This window comes from Pelophylax lessonae, assembly GCF_965119305.1.
Source record: "Pelophylax lessonae genome assembly, chromosome: 4".
NCBI classification, from domain to species: Eukaryota; Metazoa; Chordata; class Amphibia; order Anura; family Ranidae; genus Pelophylax; species Pelophylax lessonae.
The window spans coordinates 77,348,947-77,369,288 of NC_138771.1; the positions used below are offsets into that span (position 1 = coordinate 77,348,947).

At 47.9% G+C, this 20,342-nt stretch overlaps 1 protein-coding gene across 1 annotated transcript in view; it reads left to right on the top strand.

Moving 5' to 3' along the window:
- Positions 1 to 455: 455 nt before the first annotated feature.
- HDGFL3 (HDGF like 3) overlaps positions 456 to 20,342 on the top strand; it is an 84,195-nt gene continuing 64,308 nt past the window's right edge. The window contains exon 1 of the mRNA XM_082252749.1: positions 456 to 869. Within this exon, the coding sequence (XP_082108875.1) occupies positions 786 to 869 (84 nt within the window). The 5' untranslated portion in view covers positions 456 to 785. The remainder of the gene's footprint in view (positions 870 to 20,342) is intronic.

Consider the following 20,342-nt stretch of genomic DNA (forward strand, 5'->3'; position numbering starts at 1 on the left):
GTGTAAAGAAAAGGCGCCGTAATGCACATTGCAAAAATGCGCAAGGCTCACTACTAAAAACAATACAAGGAACAGGAGCTGGTTTGGTGCCTATGGAGTGCAGAGGTCAGACCATTCATGTCAACTGACCGCTCTATGCTGTTGTGCGATGTAAAAAAAAAAACGCAAAAAAAAAGTTACATTGTGTTGCACAGGTGTGACTGCATCCTTCCTGTCTACACGGCTTTTTTCTTCTTCCCTGCCCTATAGTAATTATGTATGTTGGGGAGAATAGACTGTAAGCTCCATTGTCACAGTTACTGATGTGTTCTGCTGGTACCCTGCGGATGAGCTCTGATGAGGTGTTTATAAGCACCCCTGTTTTGGTTCGTACGTTAAGGAATCTCCGCCAACCAACAGATCCACCAGCAGAGGCAGCGAAGCACCGCGCGCCGTAAGGCTACCTAGCTGGATAGTTAGTGTGCGGTCCCCGCCCGCACCGGTGTAGGGGAAGTCCTGTGTTGTTCCTCGCAGCGCCATAGAGCTGGCGGTCGGTGTGACAGGAGAAGGCGGGGAAGGAGAGGGAGAAGAAGGGGTTTGGTCGGTACAGTGAGGGGGGAAGGGCCTGCGGTGAAGGACACCTCCTGCTTCGTGTAAACGGGGGGCTCTGCTTAGGGGAGTTCATCCGCTGAGGGGCCTTTCTGGTACTCCCGTCCTCCTCTTCCTCCTCCTCCTCCTACATCTCCATCACCATAGCGGCTGCCGCAGGGCGGAAGGTTGGTGTGTCAGGGCTGGACGAGGACACAATGGCTCGGCCCAGGCCCCGGGACTACAAGGCGGGAGAGCTGGTCTTCGCCAAGATGAAGGGTTACCCGCACTGGCCGGCCCGGGTGAGTGTGCCCGCTGAGGGGCGGGGCTCAGGACACACCGGGCACAGGGGGAGGGGCGGCGGGGGACAGGTGAGGGGGAGGGGAGCACTGGCCTTCCATCAGTCAGCATCCTTCCCATCATCATCTTCATCCTCCTCATCATCTTCATCATCATCCTTATCCTCTTCCTTCTCCTTATCGTCTTCATCATCACCATCCTCATCATCTTCATCATCCTTCTTCACCTCCTCATCATCTTCATCATCCTTCTTCACCTCCTCATCATCTTCATCATCCTTCTTCTCATCCTCATCATCTTCATCATCCTTCTTCTCATCATCTTCATCATCCTCCTCCTCATCATCTTCATCATCCTTCTTCTCCTCATCATCTTCATCATCCTTCTTCTCATCCTCATCATCTTCATCATCCTTCTTCTCATCCTCATCGTCTTCATCAACCTTCTTCTCCTCATCATCTTCATTATCCTTCTCCTCACCATCCTTCTTCTACTCATCATCTTCATTATCCTTCTCCTCACCATCCTTCTTCTACTCATCATCTTCATCATCCTCCTCCTCATTATCTTTATCATCCTTCTTCTCCTTCCCATCATCTTCATCCTCCTCACTTTCCTCCTCATCATACTCCTCGCCATCATCATCTTCATCATCATCCCCCTCCTCCAGGGACCCATCCTCCACCTCACATCACCAAGGTACACCCACCATGGGGCCACCATCACATGATACAAGGGCCCCCATCACCAGGGATGACATGATATGAGGGGCCCCTATCACCGGGGTTTACATGACTTGAAGAGTCTCCATCCCCAGAGATCACATGACATGAGGGGCCCCTATCACCGGGATCACATTACATGAGGGGCCCCTATCACTGGGATCACATTACATGAGGGGCCCCTATCACCAGGGATCACATGACATGAGGGGCCCCTATCACCGGGATCACATTACATGAGGGGCCCCTATCACCGGGATCACGTTACATGAGGGGCCCCTATCACCGGGATCACATTACATGAGGGGCCCCTATCACCGGGGATCACATGACATGAGGGGCCCCTATCACCGGGGATCACATGACATGAGGGGCCCCTATCACCGGGGATCACATGACATGAGGGACCCCCATCACCGGGATCACATGACATGAGGGGCCCCCATCACTGGGATCACATGACATGAGGGGCCCCATCACTGGGATCACATGACATAAGGGGCCCCTGTCACCGGGATCACATGACATGAGGGGCCCCCATCACCGGGGATCACATGACATGAAGGACCCCTATCACCTGGGATCACATGATACGAGGGGCCCCATCACGGAGGATCACGTGACACGAGGGGCCCTCATACACTGGAGATCACATGACATGAGGGGCCCCCCATCACCGGGGATCACATAACATGAGTGATTGTTATTGAGCCATTGTTCTCACATTTGTAACCCTCCTCCATGTTATGTATTGGAGGTATTTCTATGTCGGTGTCAGCGGGGTCCTCATTGTCCCGCACAGAGGAAGGTGTTTATGTCCCGGGTGATGGGGGTCTGTGTAGAAATCAGTGTCAGGCTGTAGACGTGTGTCACCTGCTGCTATCAGAGTGTTTACATGAGTAGAGGAGGGATGAGCGGCTCCAGACACAACTCACTAAAGTGACGAGGACACTTTTCTAGCAGAATGGCCCCTTTAACTTCTTTCCGGCCATGGAACTCGGGGAAGGGCTAACACAGCACATACCGTATGTGTCCATGGCGGCCAAGGTGGCCGAGCTGTCACAGACATACATGTCTCTAGTTAAAATCAGAAGCCAGCGGATTGGGCCCCTGATTTTGTGACCGCTGTGACAGCCAATTGCAGTGGTCACATGATCTGGAAGTCTGCCCTGCCCCCCTCCCCTTCTCCCCTTAATTCAGATCTAAAATCTGCGATACTTACCTTAAACCCCCAACGTTCCTGCACAAGTTATTTACCCGCGATGGCAGCTTCTGCTCAGTCTCTCCAGGGTGACGGTTTTCTGCCATCTTGTTTGGCCTGCACAGGATGGCGTAATTCCTGCATTCAATCATTCCAGCAGACAGGCACCAGGCATGGGGGGAAGGAAGGGCTGCCTAATCATATGACCTCTGTAATTGGCTGTCATAGGGGGGTCACATGATTGGGAGCCAGTAACACAGGTTCCCAATCATTAGTATGGGCTGAGAGCTGTCTTGAAGAAATTAATGGTTTTTAATTGTTATTGTAGGTGTATTTTAAGTTTTAGAAACAAAATATCAACCAAAAATCCAGAAAAAACACAATACAAATGTTATTATTGAGTTGCAGTTCAGTGAGTAAAATAAGTATTTGATCCCCTACCAACCAACAATAATTCTGGCTCCCATATACTGGCTACAGTATGTGCTCATGTGGTACACAGATTAGTCCTGTCAATCTAAGAAGGCACACCCAAGGACAACTCCTTATGTGAATAAAAGACACCTGTCTACAGAATCTCTTTCTTCCATTCAAACCTCACCATCATGGGCAAAACCAAAGATTTGTCAAAGGACATCAGGGACAAGATTGTAGACCTGCACAAGGCTGGAATGGACTGCAAGACAATCTGCAAGAAGCTTGGTGAGAAGAAGACAACTGTTGGAGCGATTATTCACAAATGGAAGAAATACAAAATAACCATCAATCGCCCTTGGCCTGAAGCTCCATGAAAGATTTCGCCTCATATGGTAAGGATGATTATGAGAAAAGTGAGGGATCAGCCCAGAACTACGCAGGAGGAGCTTGTGAATGATCTCAAGGCAGTTGGGACCACAGTCACCAAACAAACCATTGGTAACACAATACGCTGCCATGGATTAAAAACCTGCAGCGTCCGCAAGGCCCCCCTCCTTAAGAAGGCACATGTACAGTCATGCCAATGAACATCTAAATGATTCAGAGAGGGATTGGGAGAAAGTGCTGTGGTCAGATGAGACCAAAATTGAGCTCCTTGGCATTAACTCGACTTGCCGTGTTTGGAGGAAGAAAAATGCTGACTATGACCCTAAGAACACCATCTCTACAGTCAAGCACTGAGGTGAAAACATTATATTTTTGGGCTGTTGCTCTGCTAAAAGACCGACTTTGCCGCATTGAGGGGCCTATGGGCAGGGCCATGTATTGTAAAATCTTGGATGAGAACCTTCTTCCCAGAACACTAAAGATGAGTCATGGATAGCTCTTCTAGCATGACAATGACCCAAAACATACCACCAAGGCAACAAAGGAATGGCTCAAGAAGAAGCACATTAAGGTCATGAAGTGGACTAGTCAGACTCCAAAGAAACATGAATTGCCCGATTCTAGGACAATATCCCCCCGGACAATATCCCCCGGACAATATCCCCTGGGAAACCTCCCCCCTGGACAACATCCCCCCGGACAATATCCTCCCTGGACAATATCCCCCCTCTAACCCTATGTCCAGGGGGATGTTTTCCGGGGGATATTGTCCCATGGGATATTGTCCTGATACCGAATTGGCCGTTGGACTTTAGATGAGGCACAACACACTCAATGATAAACTCAATAAAGTAAAGAATTATTGGTAAATACAATTTCCAACAGATCAACAGTGACATAATTGCCATATGATCAGATTGGTCAACATATACATATTACTTCCGTAGCCAGTGTTTCAAAGATCAATCCATAATAGGTGTGAATGTGCATCTATGTAACCTGACATGTTTCGTGTAGGGGTCGACCGATTATCGGAGGGGTCAATAAGCGGAGGCAGATATTCATTTTTTTTTTAAGTATCGGCCACAGACTTGCCGATATGACCGATATCTCTTCAAATGGTTGTACCAGAGTGAGGCCTGCAGCTAGAGTTATAACCCCGGTACCATTGTTTAGAGCCGACGGTCGGCTTTCTGGTAATGACAACCGATGTGGCTGAGCATCCGCTTGATTGTCATTACAAGGAGCGGGAGGGGACGTCTCCCCTCCAGCCGCCTTATACATCTCACCCGGGTCTCCTGTCCCACCGGGAGACCTGACCAACCAGCCGGCACGTCCGCAGGCTGGCCAAAGACCCAAACAAAGCCGCATTCGGCTCTGATCAGGTCTCCGATGAAAAAACCCGGAAGCAATGTCATTACATCACTTCCAGGTACTGAAACCTTAAAGGCACTAGATTTAAAAAACAAAATTACAGCATTCAAAACAGCCAAACTTGGTGTTTTGAATGCAATTAAGTGTAGAGGAGGGGTGTGGTGTCTTTTAGACCCCAGGTCTCTCCATAAAGAGTATCTCTCACTGCCTATTACTGTCACAAGGGATGTTATAAAAAAAATATATATTTTTTTAAAAGGACATTAAAAATAAAAACTTTAAATGTGCAGAATATTGGGACCTAATATTGGCTATCGGCCTGAAGAGTGGCCAGAAAATCGGTATCAGTATCGGCCCTGAAAAAAGATATCGGTCGATTCCTAGTTTTGTGACATAGCGTCACTTCCTCCGGGGGTTGATGCACACACAATTGTCTATAAAGTAGAAATAGTTTAGGAATATATGAGACACATGTATTCTGTTATTGCAAACATTGGGTATCAACCAAAAGGGGGACCCATACTTACAAATCTGCAAGACATCACATGCTCATGACCTAATGGTAAGCCTCGTACACACGTACCGATCGTCGGCCGAACGATCGGCCGTCTTTTGTCCAGGGCTGTCGTGTCTGTTGAAAACTGCAAAAGACTGCACACGAATTTTGTCGGCCAACAACAGCCGACTGCAGAAGTGATGTCATGTGATGGTTAACTTTCCGTGTGTTTTTTCTTTTCTGAGCATGCCCAGTCTTGCTAATCTGCTGTTTTGTCGGCCGAATTCTGTACTGACTGGCGAACAATCGGCCGTTCTGGTGTTGGCCAACAAAAATTTTAATGCTTGCACGACAGATTCTATTCGGCCGAAAATGCGCTGTCGGCTGTCGGAAGCATCATACTAACAAGCCTACAATCGGCCGATCGGTCGTCGGCCGAATATTTACGGCGGACAATCGGTACGTGTGTACGGGGCATTAGTCTCCTGGAAATGTCTGACCCAGGAACTGTGGGTGGGGGATTCGAGGGCCCAGCAGTGCAAACAGGATCTGTTTGTCCTGTTGGAAATTGTATTTACCAATAAATCTTTACGTTATTTAGTTTATCATTGAGTGTGTTGCGCCTCATCTAAAGTCCTACGGGCAATTCATGTTTCTTTGTATATTGTATGAGGATGGAGGCATCTCACGGGGCACATCCAACCATACTTCTTTAGTTAGTCAGTCTCCAGGCCTTAATTCTTTAGAAATTTATGGAGGAAGCTGAAACTTCGAGTTGCCAAGCGACAGCCAAGAAACCTTAAAATGGATGTAAATCCCATTCATGAAACTTGACCTGGGCACATCTATCTGTAGTATTTACCGTATTTTTCGCCATATAAGACACACTTTTTCTTCCCCAAAACTGGGGGGGAAAAGTTGGTGCGTCTTATACGAGAAATACACATTTTGCCTGTCAGTGGCAGAGCCAGAGGGCTAGCTGGGGTGGCAATTGCCACCCCAGACGAAGTCCTTGCCACCCCTGTTGACACCCCGGCCCTGCTCGTGCCTCGCGCTCTCTAAAAATATACGCTCAGTCATAAATAACATTAGCTGCCCTGAAGTTGAACGAGTGGGCGCCTGCAGCGCCTAGTTCTCCTGACTCGGACTGGCTGACTGTGACTGTCTGAGCCGAGCGCGGTGAGCAGCAGCAGCGGGTGGCGCCGTGAGCCGCTGCACAGCTAACCAATCACGCGTGCCTGCACACCTGATTGGTTCGCTGTGCCGCTACTCACAACGTGATTGGTTCGCCTGTGCTCACCGCTCGGTCAAGAGAAGAACTAGCTGCGGGCCAGGGATGGATGTCACTGTGTCAGGCTGTGTTCTTCACTTCATCTTCTACCTGTAACCGTTACCTTAGGTAAGTCTCTCTGCCTCTGGTGGTCTCTGCATGATTGAACTCTTCTAATAGATTAGTCACCAGGTGACTGTCACCTCACACTTCCCAGCTCATGGTTCTGTAGAGCAACTCCCCCCCTAATTTCAATGAAAGGGGTACCTATTTGGTACTGTGGTCCCTACACTCACCAGTGCCCAGCCTGTTCAGAATCTTTTTTTTCTAGTTTTTCCTCCTTTAAAATTGGGTGCGTCTTATACGCCGGTGCGTCTTATACGGCGAAAAATACGGTACTTATCTCTCTTCAAAGCCCTAAGTACCGCTCTCTCCCACTCAGTTCCTCTGTTATCAGCATGGTAACCTCTGACAAGTTCTCTGTCAACTGAGATAAAACCAGGCTGAATTTTGTGTCGGGGTGTGTGCCATAAAAAGATTGGCAGACAGCTGGTCTATTCACAGCACAGCTCTTCATGTTTCTGCCTAGGTGGAGAGGGTGTGTGCCTTTCCTCCAATCGGCTGGCTTACAGTGTATGGCAAACCTTCCCTCCCATTGGTGAATCAGGAAGAGAAAATTCTAACTGGACTCACACTTTCTAAAGAGTGTAGAAAGCTGAAGACAGAACACATATAAGTAAACCTTATATAGGGAGATTTGTTTCATCTCTGTATATCATCAGAGGCGGTTCACTTCACTGGGTATATGTGAGGGTTTACCTCAACTTTAAGGATTTAGAGATCTGTAAAGAAGAGTGGACCAAAATCCCTCCTGAGATGTGAGCCAACCTGGCAACCTACTTCAAGAAACGTCCTACCTCTGTGCTTGTCAACAAGGGATTCTCCACCAAGTATTAAGTTATGTTTTGCTAGGGGATCAAATACTTATTTTACTCACTGAACTGCAACTCAATTTATAACACTTGTATCAGGTTTTTTTCTAGATTTGTGGTTGATATTCTGTCCCTATCATTTATCACCTATAATACAAATTATAGACCCTTTATTTCTTTGTTAGTGGGCAAACTTACACAATTTGCCAAGGATCAAATATTTTTTCCCCACTGTAGGCAGTGTGTGGATTTTAAAGGCCAGCCACTTCTCTGCCCCAAAAATGCATTACATGGGTGGCAAGACGGTAAAGAAGACCGCAAGCAGGCAGGTAGGTTTATTTTATTGCAGAAGAGACAGTTGCATGTCTCTTCTGTTTTTAAACGATTCCTGCTGGCTATATGCATATATGCGGTCTCTCAGCTAGTGGGCTTTAACGCAAAGAGGCCATATATACAGTCAGGTCCATAAATATTGGGACATCGACACAATTCTTTTTTTTTTGGCTCTATACACCACCACAATGGATTTGGAATGAAACAAACAAGATGTGCTTTAACTGCAGACTTTCAGCTTTAATTTGAGGGTATTTACATCCAAATCAGGTGAACGGTGTAGGAATAACAACAGTTTGTATATGTGCCTCCCACTTTTTAGGGGACCAAAAGTAATGGGACAGATTAACAATCATAAATCAAACTTTCACTTTTTAATACTTGGTTGCAAATCCTTTGCAGTGAATTACAGCCTGAAGTCTGGAACGCATAGACATCACCAGACGCTGGGTTTCATCCCTGGTGATGCTCTGCCAGGCCTCTACTTCAACTGTCTTCAGTTCCTGCTTGTTCTTGGGGCATTTTCTCTTCAGTTTTGTCTTCAGCAAGTGAAATGCATGCTCGATCGGATTCAGGTCAGGTGATTGACTTGGCCATTGCATAACATTCCACTTCTTTCTCTTCAAAAACTCTTTGGTTGCTTTCGCAGTGTGCTTCGGGTCATTGTCCATCTGCTCTGTGAAGCACCGTACAATGAGTTCTGAAGCATTTGGCTGAATATGAGCAGATAATATTGCCCGCAACACTTCAGAATTCATCCTGCTGCTCTTGTCAGCAGTCACATCATCAATAAATACAAGAGAACCAGTACCATTGGCAGACATACATGCCCACGCCATGACACCACCATGCTTCACTGATGAGGTGGTATGCTTTGGATCATGAGCCGTTCCTTTCCTTCTCCATACTCTTCTCTTCCCATCGCTCTGGTACAAGTTGATCTTGGTCTCATCTGTCCATAGGATGTTGTTCCAGAACTGTGAAGGCTTTTTTAGATGTTGTTTGGCAAACTCTAATCTGGCCTTCCTGTTTTTGAGGCTCACCAATGGTTTACATCTTGTGGTGAACCCTCTATATTCACTCTGGTGAAATCTTCTCTTGATTGTTGACATTGACACACACATATACCTACCTCCTGGAGAGTGTTCTTGATCTGGCCAACTGTTGTGAAGGGTGTTTTCTTTACCAGGGAAAGAATTCTTCGGCCATCCACCACAGTTGTTTTCCATGGTCTTCCGGGTCTTTTGGTGTTGCTGAGCTCACCGGTGCGTTCTTTCTTTTTAAGGATGTTCCAAACAGTTGATTTGGCCACACCTAATGTTTTTGCTATCTCTCTGATGGGTTTGTTTTGTTTTTTCAGCCTAATGATGGCTTGCTTCACTGATGGTGACAGCTCTTTGGATCTCATCTTGAGAGTTGACAGCAGCAGATTCCAAATGCAAATAGCACACTTGAAATGAACTCTGGACCTTTTATCTGCTCCTTGTAAATGGGATAATGAGGGAATAACACACACCTGGCCATGGAACAACTGAGCAGCCAATTGTCCCATCACTTTTGGTCTTTTAAAAAGTGGGAAGCACATATACAAACTGTTGTAATTCCTACACCGTTCACCTGATTTGGATGTAAATACCCTCAAATTAAAGCTGAAGTCTGCAGTAAAAGCACATCTTGTTTGTTTCATTTCAAATCTATTGTGGTGGTGTATAGAGCCAAAAAGATTAGAATTGTGTCGATGTCCCAATATTTATGGACCTGACTGTATATATATATATGTGTGTGTCCACATGTGTACATCTTTCTGTGCTGAGAGCGCCTGTCCTGCACTTTTCCAGCTCAGAGACCGGCAGGTAATCGAAAGTTATCAATGTCTATTTGTGTTTGGGAGCTTTCCAATCATGTGACAGCCAATCGCTATGGTCAGGTGATCAGATCGTCCGCCTCCTGACATTTAAAACCTCTTAAAGGGCCAGGAGGCGGTGGTAGGAAGGGGTGAAAGTTAGATGTTAGTTTTATTTTAGGATCCAGGACACACCTTCACATTTTAACGTGTGCATTGTAAAGTAATAGGATGTATGTGTCATAAGCTGTGTCCTTCAATGAGGCCATTCCGATCTCGGCAGTGCATTGCTCTGTGATTTCAGAAAATGAGGCTTGTCCCTTTCTTTCTGCTTTTTTATGCACTGAGAGTCCCATCAGATTAATGAAAATGTATGTAAACGCACTACAATGCAATTTAGGAAACCGATAACAGCAGACAGGGATAGATATGAATGTAGCCTGAGACCCAGTAAAAAGGCCACACTGGATAAGAAGGGGTTAACGTGGCCTGTGCCTTATTCATGAAAGTTGTGTGCCGGTTTGGGTACCAGTATCGGTTTGTGCTCCTTATTCTAGTACTTCTTACTATTGCCGCTTTTAGAATATATTGCTATGGCTGCAACACATTTAAAGTGGTTGTAAACCCAATTTAAAGTCTTTTGCCTATCCTATATTAAGGCTTACCTATAGGTGCTATAAATATCTCCTAAACTTGCACAGTTTAGGATATATTTACAGTGCATGCAGCCGATGACATCATCGGCGCATGCGCTCTGAAGGAACGGCCACCCGTGCCATTCCTTCAGAGCCCTGTGCTGTGAACGGCGGCTCCCTCGCACATGCGTGGGAGTGATGTAATCGCACCGCCGACCAATCAAATGGCCGGAGGACGTGAACAATGAAGCAGGACGGCCGGACTTGTCGGTCGTCCTGTCGCTGAACGGGCGGCACTGAGAGGGCTTCGTTTTAAGGTAAGTATTTCATAATGAGCCAGTATGCGATGCATACTAGCTCATTATGTCTTTGTCTTTACAGGTTTTTTTTTTTTTCTCATTTTTTTTTATGAGGGTTTACTTCCTCTTTAAAAAGAATTATGGGCAGTTCACAGATGAGGAAGCTTGTTATGATGATTAGGACCAATCCTGGGTTGGAGTACAGAGACACCAATGCACAGAGTGCGGCATATGTGCTGGGGATCTCCTATAGATGTGACAACTTCCTGCTCGTGGTTTGCTAGGATTCCAGTGGTCGCCGGTGTGATAGCAGCCAGTGATGCATCCCCAGCCACATTCAGCTGACCACAGGAATATGCCTTGGCCAGCAGCTGAAACTAAACAAAGGGGAGAGGAAGATGGCTGACATCATTGTCCAAATGTGGCCATATTTGGGTAATGAGATCCTTTTTGTTTACTTTCAGCTGTCAGCCAGGGATGAGCCATTGGCTGTAATGAAGCTGTCAGTTGCAGAGAAGATGGTGTTCTAGTTGGGATGGGGATGAACATGCACTGAGGATGGAGTGCTTGCATTATGGATACTCTAGAGTCAGTGCCGCGCCCCCTCCGTGCAACAGATTCACAGATGTACCTGTCCCCGACAGCTAAAAAAATGTGTTCCCTACAATGACATTTGTTGTACAGAGGAGTGACAGAATTCTAAAGAGTGTCTAATTTCCCCAGAAACCGTCTGCATCCATCCCTGTACACATGCAAATGCTCAGATGTGAGGTTACCAGCATACAACCACAGCTTGACCAAAAATTGCCATGGTAGGTGAATGACATAATCGGCATCCCAGTCCATTTGCAGCTGCTGAGAATGTTCTGGCCACAGGTCCTGCGGTACTGGGTTTTGGACCAAACCCAGCTCCCCCATGGCTGTCATGCCTTGGTTACATAAACACACACCACTTTAACTGTTTGAATGAGGCCTTACACAGTGCTTTACATATTGTATACATATTTAAATGTCATTTTTATTACAGGTATTTATAGTACTGACAGCTTACACAGAACTTTGCATACTGTACATTCATATAAGGCTCTGCCCTCAAGGAGCTTACAGTCTAAGGTCCTTTCATCTACATTTGGAGGGTGGGAGGAAACCTACATAAGCACATGAAAAACAGGCAAACTCCATGCAGATATTGTCCTGACCAGGATTCAAATCAGGGAACTCAATCCTAATCAATAACCACTATGCTGGCCATCTAAATGAAGAGTGACAACATTAAGGGGTGGCAGTTTTATTTTCTGAAACACTTTTTCTTTTAACCACTTGCCGATTTCCTACCGTACATTTACCGCGGCAGGTCAGCTCTTTTGCGTGAAATCACATACCTGTGCGTCATTTGGTGCAATGGCCACTAGGGGCCGGAGGCGCGATTGCACGCTGATTGGACAGAGGGGGAGCCGGCCACCTGCGACAATTCCTGAGAGAGGCAGAACGGAGGTCTGCCTATGTAAACAAGGCATATCGCTGTTCTGACAGGGGAGAAGATAGAGATCTTGTGTTTCTGCTAAGCAGGAACATGGATCTCTATCTTCCCCCAGTCAGTGCAACCCCCCCACACAGCAAGCACCCCCTAAGGAGACATTTAACCCTTTGATCGTCCCTTATGTTAACCCCTTCTCTGTCAGTATATTAACAATGGATATTTTTTGCACTGATGGCATCTGATTTGTCCGCAATGTCGCAGTCCCACTAAAAATCGCTGATCGACGCCATTACTAGTAAAAAAAAAAATGCCATAAAAATATTCCATAGTTTGTAGACACAATAACTTTTGTGCAAACCAGTCAATATACGTTTATTGGGATTTTTTTTTACCAAAAATTTGTTTTAGAATACATATTGGCCTAAATTGATGTTAGATATAAAACAAAGAAAAGGGCGCACCAGCCTAGCGCATTATCCTCAGCGAGTTTATTTAAAATATCAAGATAAAAATCGGCTACTCACAAACATACGTAGAAAACAAGCATATCAGTTCCATAAAGCCGCCTCATTAAAGGAGTCCAATATCTCATAGAAGCAGAGGGCTGACGCGTTTTGAGGCTGTGCCTCTTCCTCAGAGGCTCTGAGGAAGAGGCACAGCCTCAAAACGCGTCAGCCCTCTGCTTCTATGAGATATTGGACTCCTTTAATGAGGCGGCTTTATGGAACTGATATGCTTGTTTTCTACGTATGTTTGTGAGTAGCCGATTTTTATCTTGATATTTTAAATAAACTCGCTGAGGATAATGCGCTAGGCTGGTGCGCCCTTTTCTTTGTTTTATATCTACAGTGTCTGGTCGACCGCCCCGGTCGTAAGGGGCAGCAAAGCCTAGCCATATTGGATGCCAAGTGTAAGTACGAGTTCCGGGATTGAGGCAGCCTGAGGACCGGGTTCTGAGCGCAGGAGTGAGGTGCTGAATAGCGCTCATTTTCTTTTCTGCTAAATTGATGTTAGATTTAATTTGATTTTTTACATTTTTTTATTCAATGTGTTTTATAGCAGAAAGAAAAAAAAATAGTTTTCTTTTTCAAAATTGTCGTTCTTTTTTTGTTTATAGCGCAAAACTTAAAAAATGCAGAGGTGATCAAATAACGCAGTGCTGTATCGTAAAACATGGCCTGGTTATTAAGGGGGTAAAACCTTCCCGGGGGTGAAGTGGTTAAACCTGCCAAAAGCGTGGGAAATCCTGAGTATGTAATGAAAATATGTATCATCAGTGAACAGCGCACGTCATAACTACCAGCAGCAGCTAAGGATATGCAGTTAGCTGGAAGTGGGCTTTCCATGCCAAACAGAGATTCAGCTTTATTTGCAAGCCTCATGTCCCCTCAACACAAATGCCTTTTAAAAGCCATTTGTAAACAAATTGCCCAGGAACAAGAAAAAAAATGACTTGCAACATTAACAGGAGGAGTGGGAGACACCACTGCCACCTGGGATAGCTGGAAATCCAGTCCAGCTTATCGCATAAAGGGCATTTTCACCATAATTCTGCCTCCCAGCTCTGCACGAAGTTAGGTAACACCACCTGAAAGCCTCAGGGGCCCAGGCCAAGGTGAGTTCTTTTCCCCCTTTGTTCCTTTGTTTACAAAGGTGTAATAAATATATTTTTGATATTGGGGTGCGGGGCAGAGGGCTAGCAAAAATGTGTAACTTTTGTTTGGCATGGAAAGTCTTCTTCAAGGCCCCGTTCATACCAAAACACAGTGTGGAAACCCATATTACTTGCGCAGTTCAAAACGCACTGCAGTTGCGATCTGCAATAGGTGCCCATGTTGAGTTAGGATAGGCTTGGTACGCACCACTCAAGAGGCATCCTGCAAGATTCTATGCTGCTGTGAGCTAGGGATCGACCGATTATCGGCAAAGGTATTTTGAGGGCCGATATGCACTTTTCCCCATATATTGGAATCGGCCCCGGAGGTTACCGATATTGCTAATATTTCGGGAAAGTGCATGTACCTGAGTGATGCCTGCAGCTAGAGGCATCACCCCGGTACCGGCATCCATAGCCGACGGTCGGCTGTCTTGTAATGACAACGGATGCCGCTCGGCTGTCATTACAAGGAGCGGGAGGGGACGTCCCCCTTCCGCGGCTCGCCCGGAACTTCGGTCCCACAGGGAGACCCGGGCAATCAGCCTGCATGTCCGCCGAAGACCCGATCAAAGCCGCATGAGTGACATCACTTCCGGGTACTGTCCGGCGCCAGATTAAAAAAAATGACAGCATTCAAAACAGCCAAACTTGGCGTTTTGAAAGCTTTTAGGTGCAGAGGAGGGGTTTGGGGTCTTCTAGACCCCATGATCCCTCCACAAAAGTACCTGTCAAAATAACAAAATTAAAAACTTTTTTTTTAAATGTACAAAAATATCAGCCAATATCAGCCGATACCGATATGCATTGGCCAAAATATCGGTATCGGAAACAGGAAACTGATATCGGTCGATCACTACTGTAAACACCTGGATGCCGGCCTGGTCCAAGGCCAAATCCATGAATGTATAATAGAAGAAAAGCAGTGGAACTTCCAAAAAAAAAAAAACTTTTCTTTATTGAAAATACGTTAAAAGTGAAGACATGCCGCACGATTAATCCTTAAAAATTTGCAATTTCGATTCCACCCCCCTCACGATCTTAATCCGGCATTTCCAATATTCTTGTAAACAAGTGCACAGCTCTCTGCTCAGAACTGTCAAAAAAAAAAAAAAAGGCAGCCTATAAAGTTTATCACAACATTGGTTAGGGCTTAGAAAATGTAACATTGTATCAATTGTTTTTTCTTTAGATCAAAGGGATGCAAATGAGGGCACTTATCCACTTTAACCTCTTAAAGACTAAGCCTTTTTCGGAAACTTGATGCTTACAAGTACAAAATCTGTATTTTTTGTTAGAAAATTACTTAGAACCCCCAAACATTATAAATATTTTTTTAGCAGAGACCCTAGAAAATAAATTGGCGACCCTGGTATTTTTTACTGGGCGGGCGGGCGGTCTTCTTTCTCACAAGTGGTCCCAGTGGCATATTCGCTGCGGAACCATGCCCCCCCCCCCTCCTGCCGATTCCCGGTCATTTTCCCCGCTTACAGGAGCCGTCGGTAGCAGGGAAAACGATCCGATACTCTCCCCTTCTAGGCAGGAAGTCAAATGAGGGCAAGCTGGCCCCCACTCGACTATATGGTCTTGGAGGACCAGAGCGACGTCATACGTCGCTTGCTCCCAACGCCCTTAACCACTTACATACCGCCCGCCGCAGTTTTACGGCGGTACTTACTATGGCAGATATATTTTTTTTTAAACTGCGCGCTGTCTGCTTGAACATAAAGGTGGTCCCAGTGGCAGATTCGCCACGGGATCCCCCTAATGGGTGGCGGGAGAGGTGCCCCCCACCCTCCTGCCGCTTCGTGGTCCTTTTCCCCGCTTACCGCCACCTGTCGGTAGCAGGGAAAACTATCCGGTCTGCTGTCCCCTCAGGCAGGAAGTCGAGTGAGGGCAATGCCTCTGCTGGGGCTGTGTGGGTGGTCTTGTTTTCCGACTACTGAGGTGGGGGCAGGGGACTGTGCTGGCGATGAGGGCCGGGGGGTGTGCTGCCGCGGGCGACCGGACGATCGGCTGTGCAGGGGCAGGTTGTACCTGATGGGGGCTCCTGCTAGGGCCCCCCGTCCTGCCTGGGTCTGTCCTTGAGGCCTAGGGATCCCTCCTGGGTCCCTGGGAGCCTTGTGGTGTCATGAGGGCCGCCATTTTGCTGTAGCCTGTGTGTTTCTATGCATGGCGAGCATGTTGGTTTAGTCCGGTGGCCATTTTGCGGTGGTTTACCATTGACATGACAGTGGAGCCCTGTGGGTGGCGATTTCGGCGTTGGAAGCCCCTCCCCATCCACTGGTCTTGACTCCTGGATCTTTTCACTTCCTGATCGCCGCACATGGAGTGCAGACTATCCTGGTGGCTGCAGGTGCCTGTTTCTGCTGGGTGGTTAGTCTGGTGGGGTTCTCTCCCTCTCTGCTGAGGATCGCTTAGTGCTTGTTCCTGGTGACCGGGTGGTTCTGCCAGCGCAGGGGGGGCTGTCCCTTTGCAGTGTTTTACACTTTTTGTGGGATCCCCCCCTGGTGACTCATGGAGTGTTTGGAGCACATCTCCCAACCTGACCTCCTCTCTGATGCTGCGGAGCCCTCCGGGTCCCAATTATCCATTGATGCACTGATGGCAGTTCTGGAGTCCTTTTTGTCCCGGGTGGAGGTGGTTTTCGAGCGACAGGCTAGCAAAAAGTGCCCCCCGCCTTCCCCTGCCTCATCTGTCTCATCAGATCCTGAATCTGATTAGACCGCTGCAGGCGTGGGTCACCCTGCTGGGTCTGCGACCACGCACCCAGAATCCTCAGATAGTGGGGATGATTCCTCCACATCTGCAACTGCGCATGAAGAGTCTCTGGTGGAAGCGCTGATTGTATCTGTGCGTGAGACCTTGAGGACGCAGCCGCGGGTACCCTTTGGCACTGGCACTGACAAGCCATCCAGAGCAGCTAAGGTGTTTTTCTTTCCTCGCCTATTTTGACTGCATTGTCGCTAAAGAGTGGGCTGGTTGCCCGGGTCTCCCAGTGGGATGGAAGTGATTTACTAGGCATTACCCCTATGAGGAGAAGTTGACTGTTCCACCTGTGGTGGACTCTCCGGTTTCCAGATTGAGCAAGGCAACCATGATTCCGGTTGAAGAGTCCCCGGCCCTTAAGGATCCGACTGACATGAAGGCAGGGGCTGTGGCCTGCAATGTACACCCTGGCTGGTTCGGCACTGAGGCCGGTATTCACCATTGACCTGGTGTCGCAAACTCTGACGGAGTGGGCTAAGCTTTTACACTGTGACCTAGAGGGAGAACAGCTCCCCCCTGCCTTTGCTGAGCTGACGGACCAGCTGGTCCAGGGGCTGCAGATCTGTGATGCCTCTTTGAATGCGGCTCCCCTAGTGGCTCGGCAGTGGTCCTTCAGTATGTCTTTTAGCTTAAATGCAAGCCTTGAATGATCTCCCCTTTCAAGGGGATCGCCTGTTTGGGGTTACCCTGGATGACATCATTAAAGGTCTCACAGGGGGAAAGATTCCTTTTCTTTCAAAGGCTACTAAGGGCAAGGAACCTCTTCGTAGACCTGGGCCCTCATTCTCAGCTCTTAAGAAGTTTTTTGTTCCTCAGGGTCGACTGACAAGGGCTTATAGCCTTTCAGGGCCTCTTCTGGAGGATCCAAGTGAACCAGGTCTGGCAAGCCGAGGAGAGCGGGCTTCTCCAGACCTGCGGACAAGGCTCCTTCAGCATATGCGTCCTCACCCATATATATATTTGGGGGTGGGTGGTCATCTTCGTTGGTTTCCGGTCCTGGGGACTTCCCTGGTACAAGATAAGTGGGTCCATGAGATCATTCGGTCCAGCTGTAAGATCGAGTTTCACTCTTGTCCCCAGCAAGGTTCTTTCCTTCCAACTTGCGCCTGTCCCCAGACTGCTTACAGGGTCTGTTTGGGGCAGTACAAGACCTGTTGCTTCAAGGAGGGATTTCCAGTTCCCATGAAGGATGGCAAGATGCGTCCAATCCTGGACCTCAAGGCACTGAACTGCTTTGTGCGGGTGCAGAAGTTCAGAATGGAGTCCATTCACATGGTGGTGGCATCCCTTCATCAGGTGGATTTTCTTGCCTCTATCGACATCAAGGATGCTTACCTTCACTTTCCAATATGTGCCGGTCACCAGCGCTTCCTCCGCTTTGCCGTGGGAGGGGAGCATTATCAGTTTGTGGCGTTACACTTTGGTCTCACCTCTGCTCCTTGGGTCTTCACAAAAGTGTTAGCCCCGGTGCTAGCGTTGTTATGCCAATGGGGGATCGCGGTACTGGGCTACTTGGATGACCTCCTTCTGCAAGCGGAGTCCCCTACCGCTTTGGTGGTAAACCTGGAAATCACCAAATGAACTGAAGTCTGCTCTGGTTCCGTCCACAAAAGCTGGATTATCTGGGTCTAACTCTGGACTCGGCCTTAGCCAGAGTGCTCCTTCCTCTGGACAAACTCCAAAATTTGCAGGCTGCAATTCGTCTCCTGCTGTCCAGCAGATGGTCATCCCTTCGGACTTGCATGCAGGTGCTGGGACGGATGGTGTCTACCTTCAAAGGCGGTTCCATTTGCACAGTTCCATACACTGCAAAGGGAAATGCCAACCAAATGGGATAAGAGTCCGCAGTCTCTGGACAATCAGATCCGGCTGAGTCGGGGCACAAAGGAGTCTCTGATATGGTGGCTTCATTCTCTGGCGCTTTGGCTGGGAAGATCCTTCCTCCCCTTGTATTGGATAGTGGTCACCACGGATGCCAGCCTGTCCGGCTGGGGAGGCATCCTCAGCAAGCATTCTGCCCAGGGGATATGAACGCTGGAAGAGTCCAGACTTCCAATCAGTGTCTTGGAACTCCTAGCGATCAGACTGTGTCTGGATCATTTGACGGATATGTCCAATGGGAATTCAATCAGACAATGCCACAGCCGTAGCATATCTCAATCACCAAGAGGGCACAAGAAGTGTTCTGGCAGCTCTGGAGGTAGCCCATTCTAAGGTGGGCAGAATGGTTTGTTCCAGCCCTCTCCACCGTACACATTCCCGGGGTGGAAAATTGGCAGGCGTATTACCTCAGTCAGCAGGCGTTGAACCACGGGGAATGGTGTCTTCATCCGGAGGTGTTTCATCAACTGTGCCTCCGGTGTGGCACCCCGGAGGTGGATCTGTTGGTGTCTCGGCTCAACAGAAAGGTGCAGAGATTTGTGGCTTGGTCAAGGGATCCTCTGGCAGACGCCACAGACGTGCTGGTGGCCCCGTGGGTTCAGTATCGTCTAATTTACGCCTTACCTCCTATTAAGCTTCTGCAAAGACTTCTACACAGGATCAAGGCAGAAGGGATTCCATTCATCTTAGTGGCTCTGGACTGCCCTCGCTGGGCTTGGTACGCTGATCTGGTGGGGCTGGTCGCCAACGTTCCTTGGCAGCTTTCTCTCAGGGAGGATCTGCTGTCCCAAGGACTGATCTTCCATCCTGCTTTACAGTCGCTGGCTTTGACGGCTTTGCTGTTGAACGCCAGAGGCTGAAGGATAGGGGTTTAGTCGATGATTCCTACACTTTAAAAAGCTAGGAAATCTACCTCTAGGAAGATTTACCATCGTACGTGGAAGACGCACATTGCGTGGTGTGAGTCTCTTGGGGTTCTCCCTTGCTTCTTTTTGGTGGCTAGGATTTTGGCTTCCCTCCAACGCGGGGGGGGGGGGGGGGGGGGACGGAGTTGAGCCCCTGGCCTTGAGTACCATCAAATGCCAGGTTTCGGCCTTGGAGGTTTTCTTTCAACGTCCATTGGCCACACATTCCTTGGTGCGCACATTGCGTGGTGTGAGTCTTTTGGGGTTTTTCCTCGCTCCTTCTCTGTGGCCCGGATCTTGACCTTCCTTCATTGGGGGGTTGAACAGAAATTGGCCTTGAGTCCCATCAAGGGCCAGGTGTTGGCTTTGGCGGTCTTCTTACAAAGACCTTTGGCCACACACTCCCTGGTGCGTACCTTTCTTCAGGGTGCTTGACATTTGGTTCCTCCAGTTCGGCCTCCGTTGCTGCCTTGGGATCTAAATTTGGTGCTTTCAACTCTACAGAAGCCTCCCTTTGAGAATCCTCTTGAGATTCCCCTGCTTACGCTGTTCCAGAAGGTGGTCTTTTTAGTGGCTATCACCTCTGCATACAGGGTGTCGGAACTGGCGGCGTTATCCTGTCATTTACCTTACCTGGTGATTCACAGGGATAAGGTGGTTCTTCGTCCCTGTCCGGCATTCCTTCCAAAGGATGTCTTTGATTTTCATTTGAATGAAGACATTGTGTTGCCTCCCCTGTGTCCCAGGCTGAAACATCCAAAGGAAATTGCCTTGCATGCCTTGGAAGTCCGGCAATTAGGGTGTACCTGGCAGCTAGGGAGTCTTTCAGGAAGTTAGACTCTCTTTGTGCTCACGGATAAACCTCAAAATAGGTTGT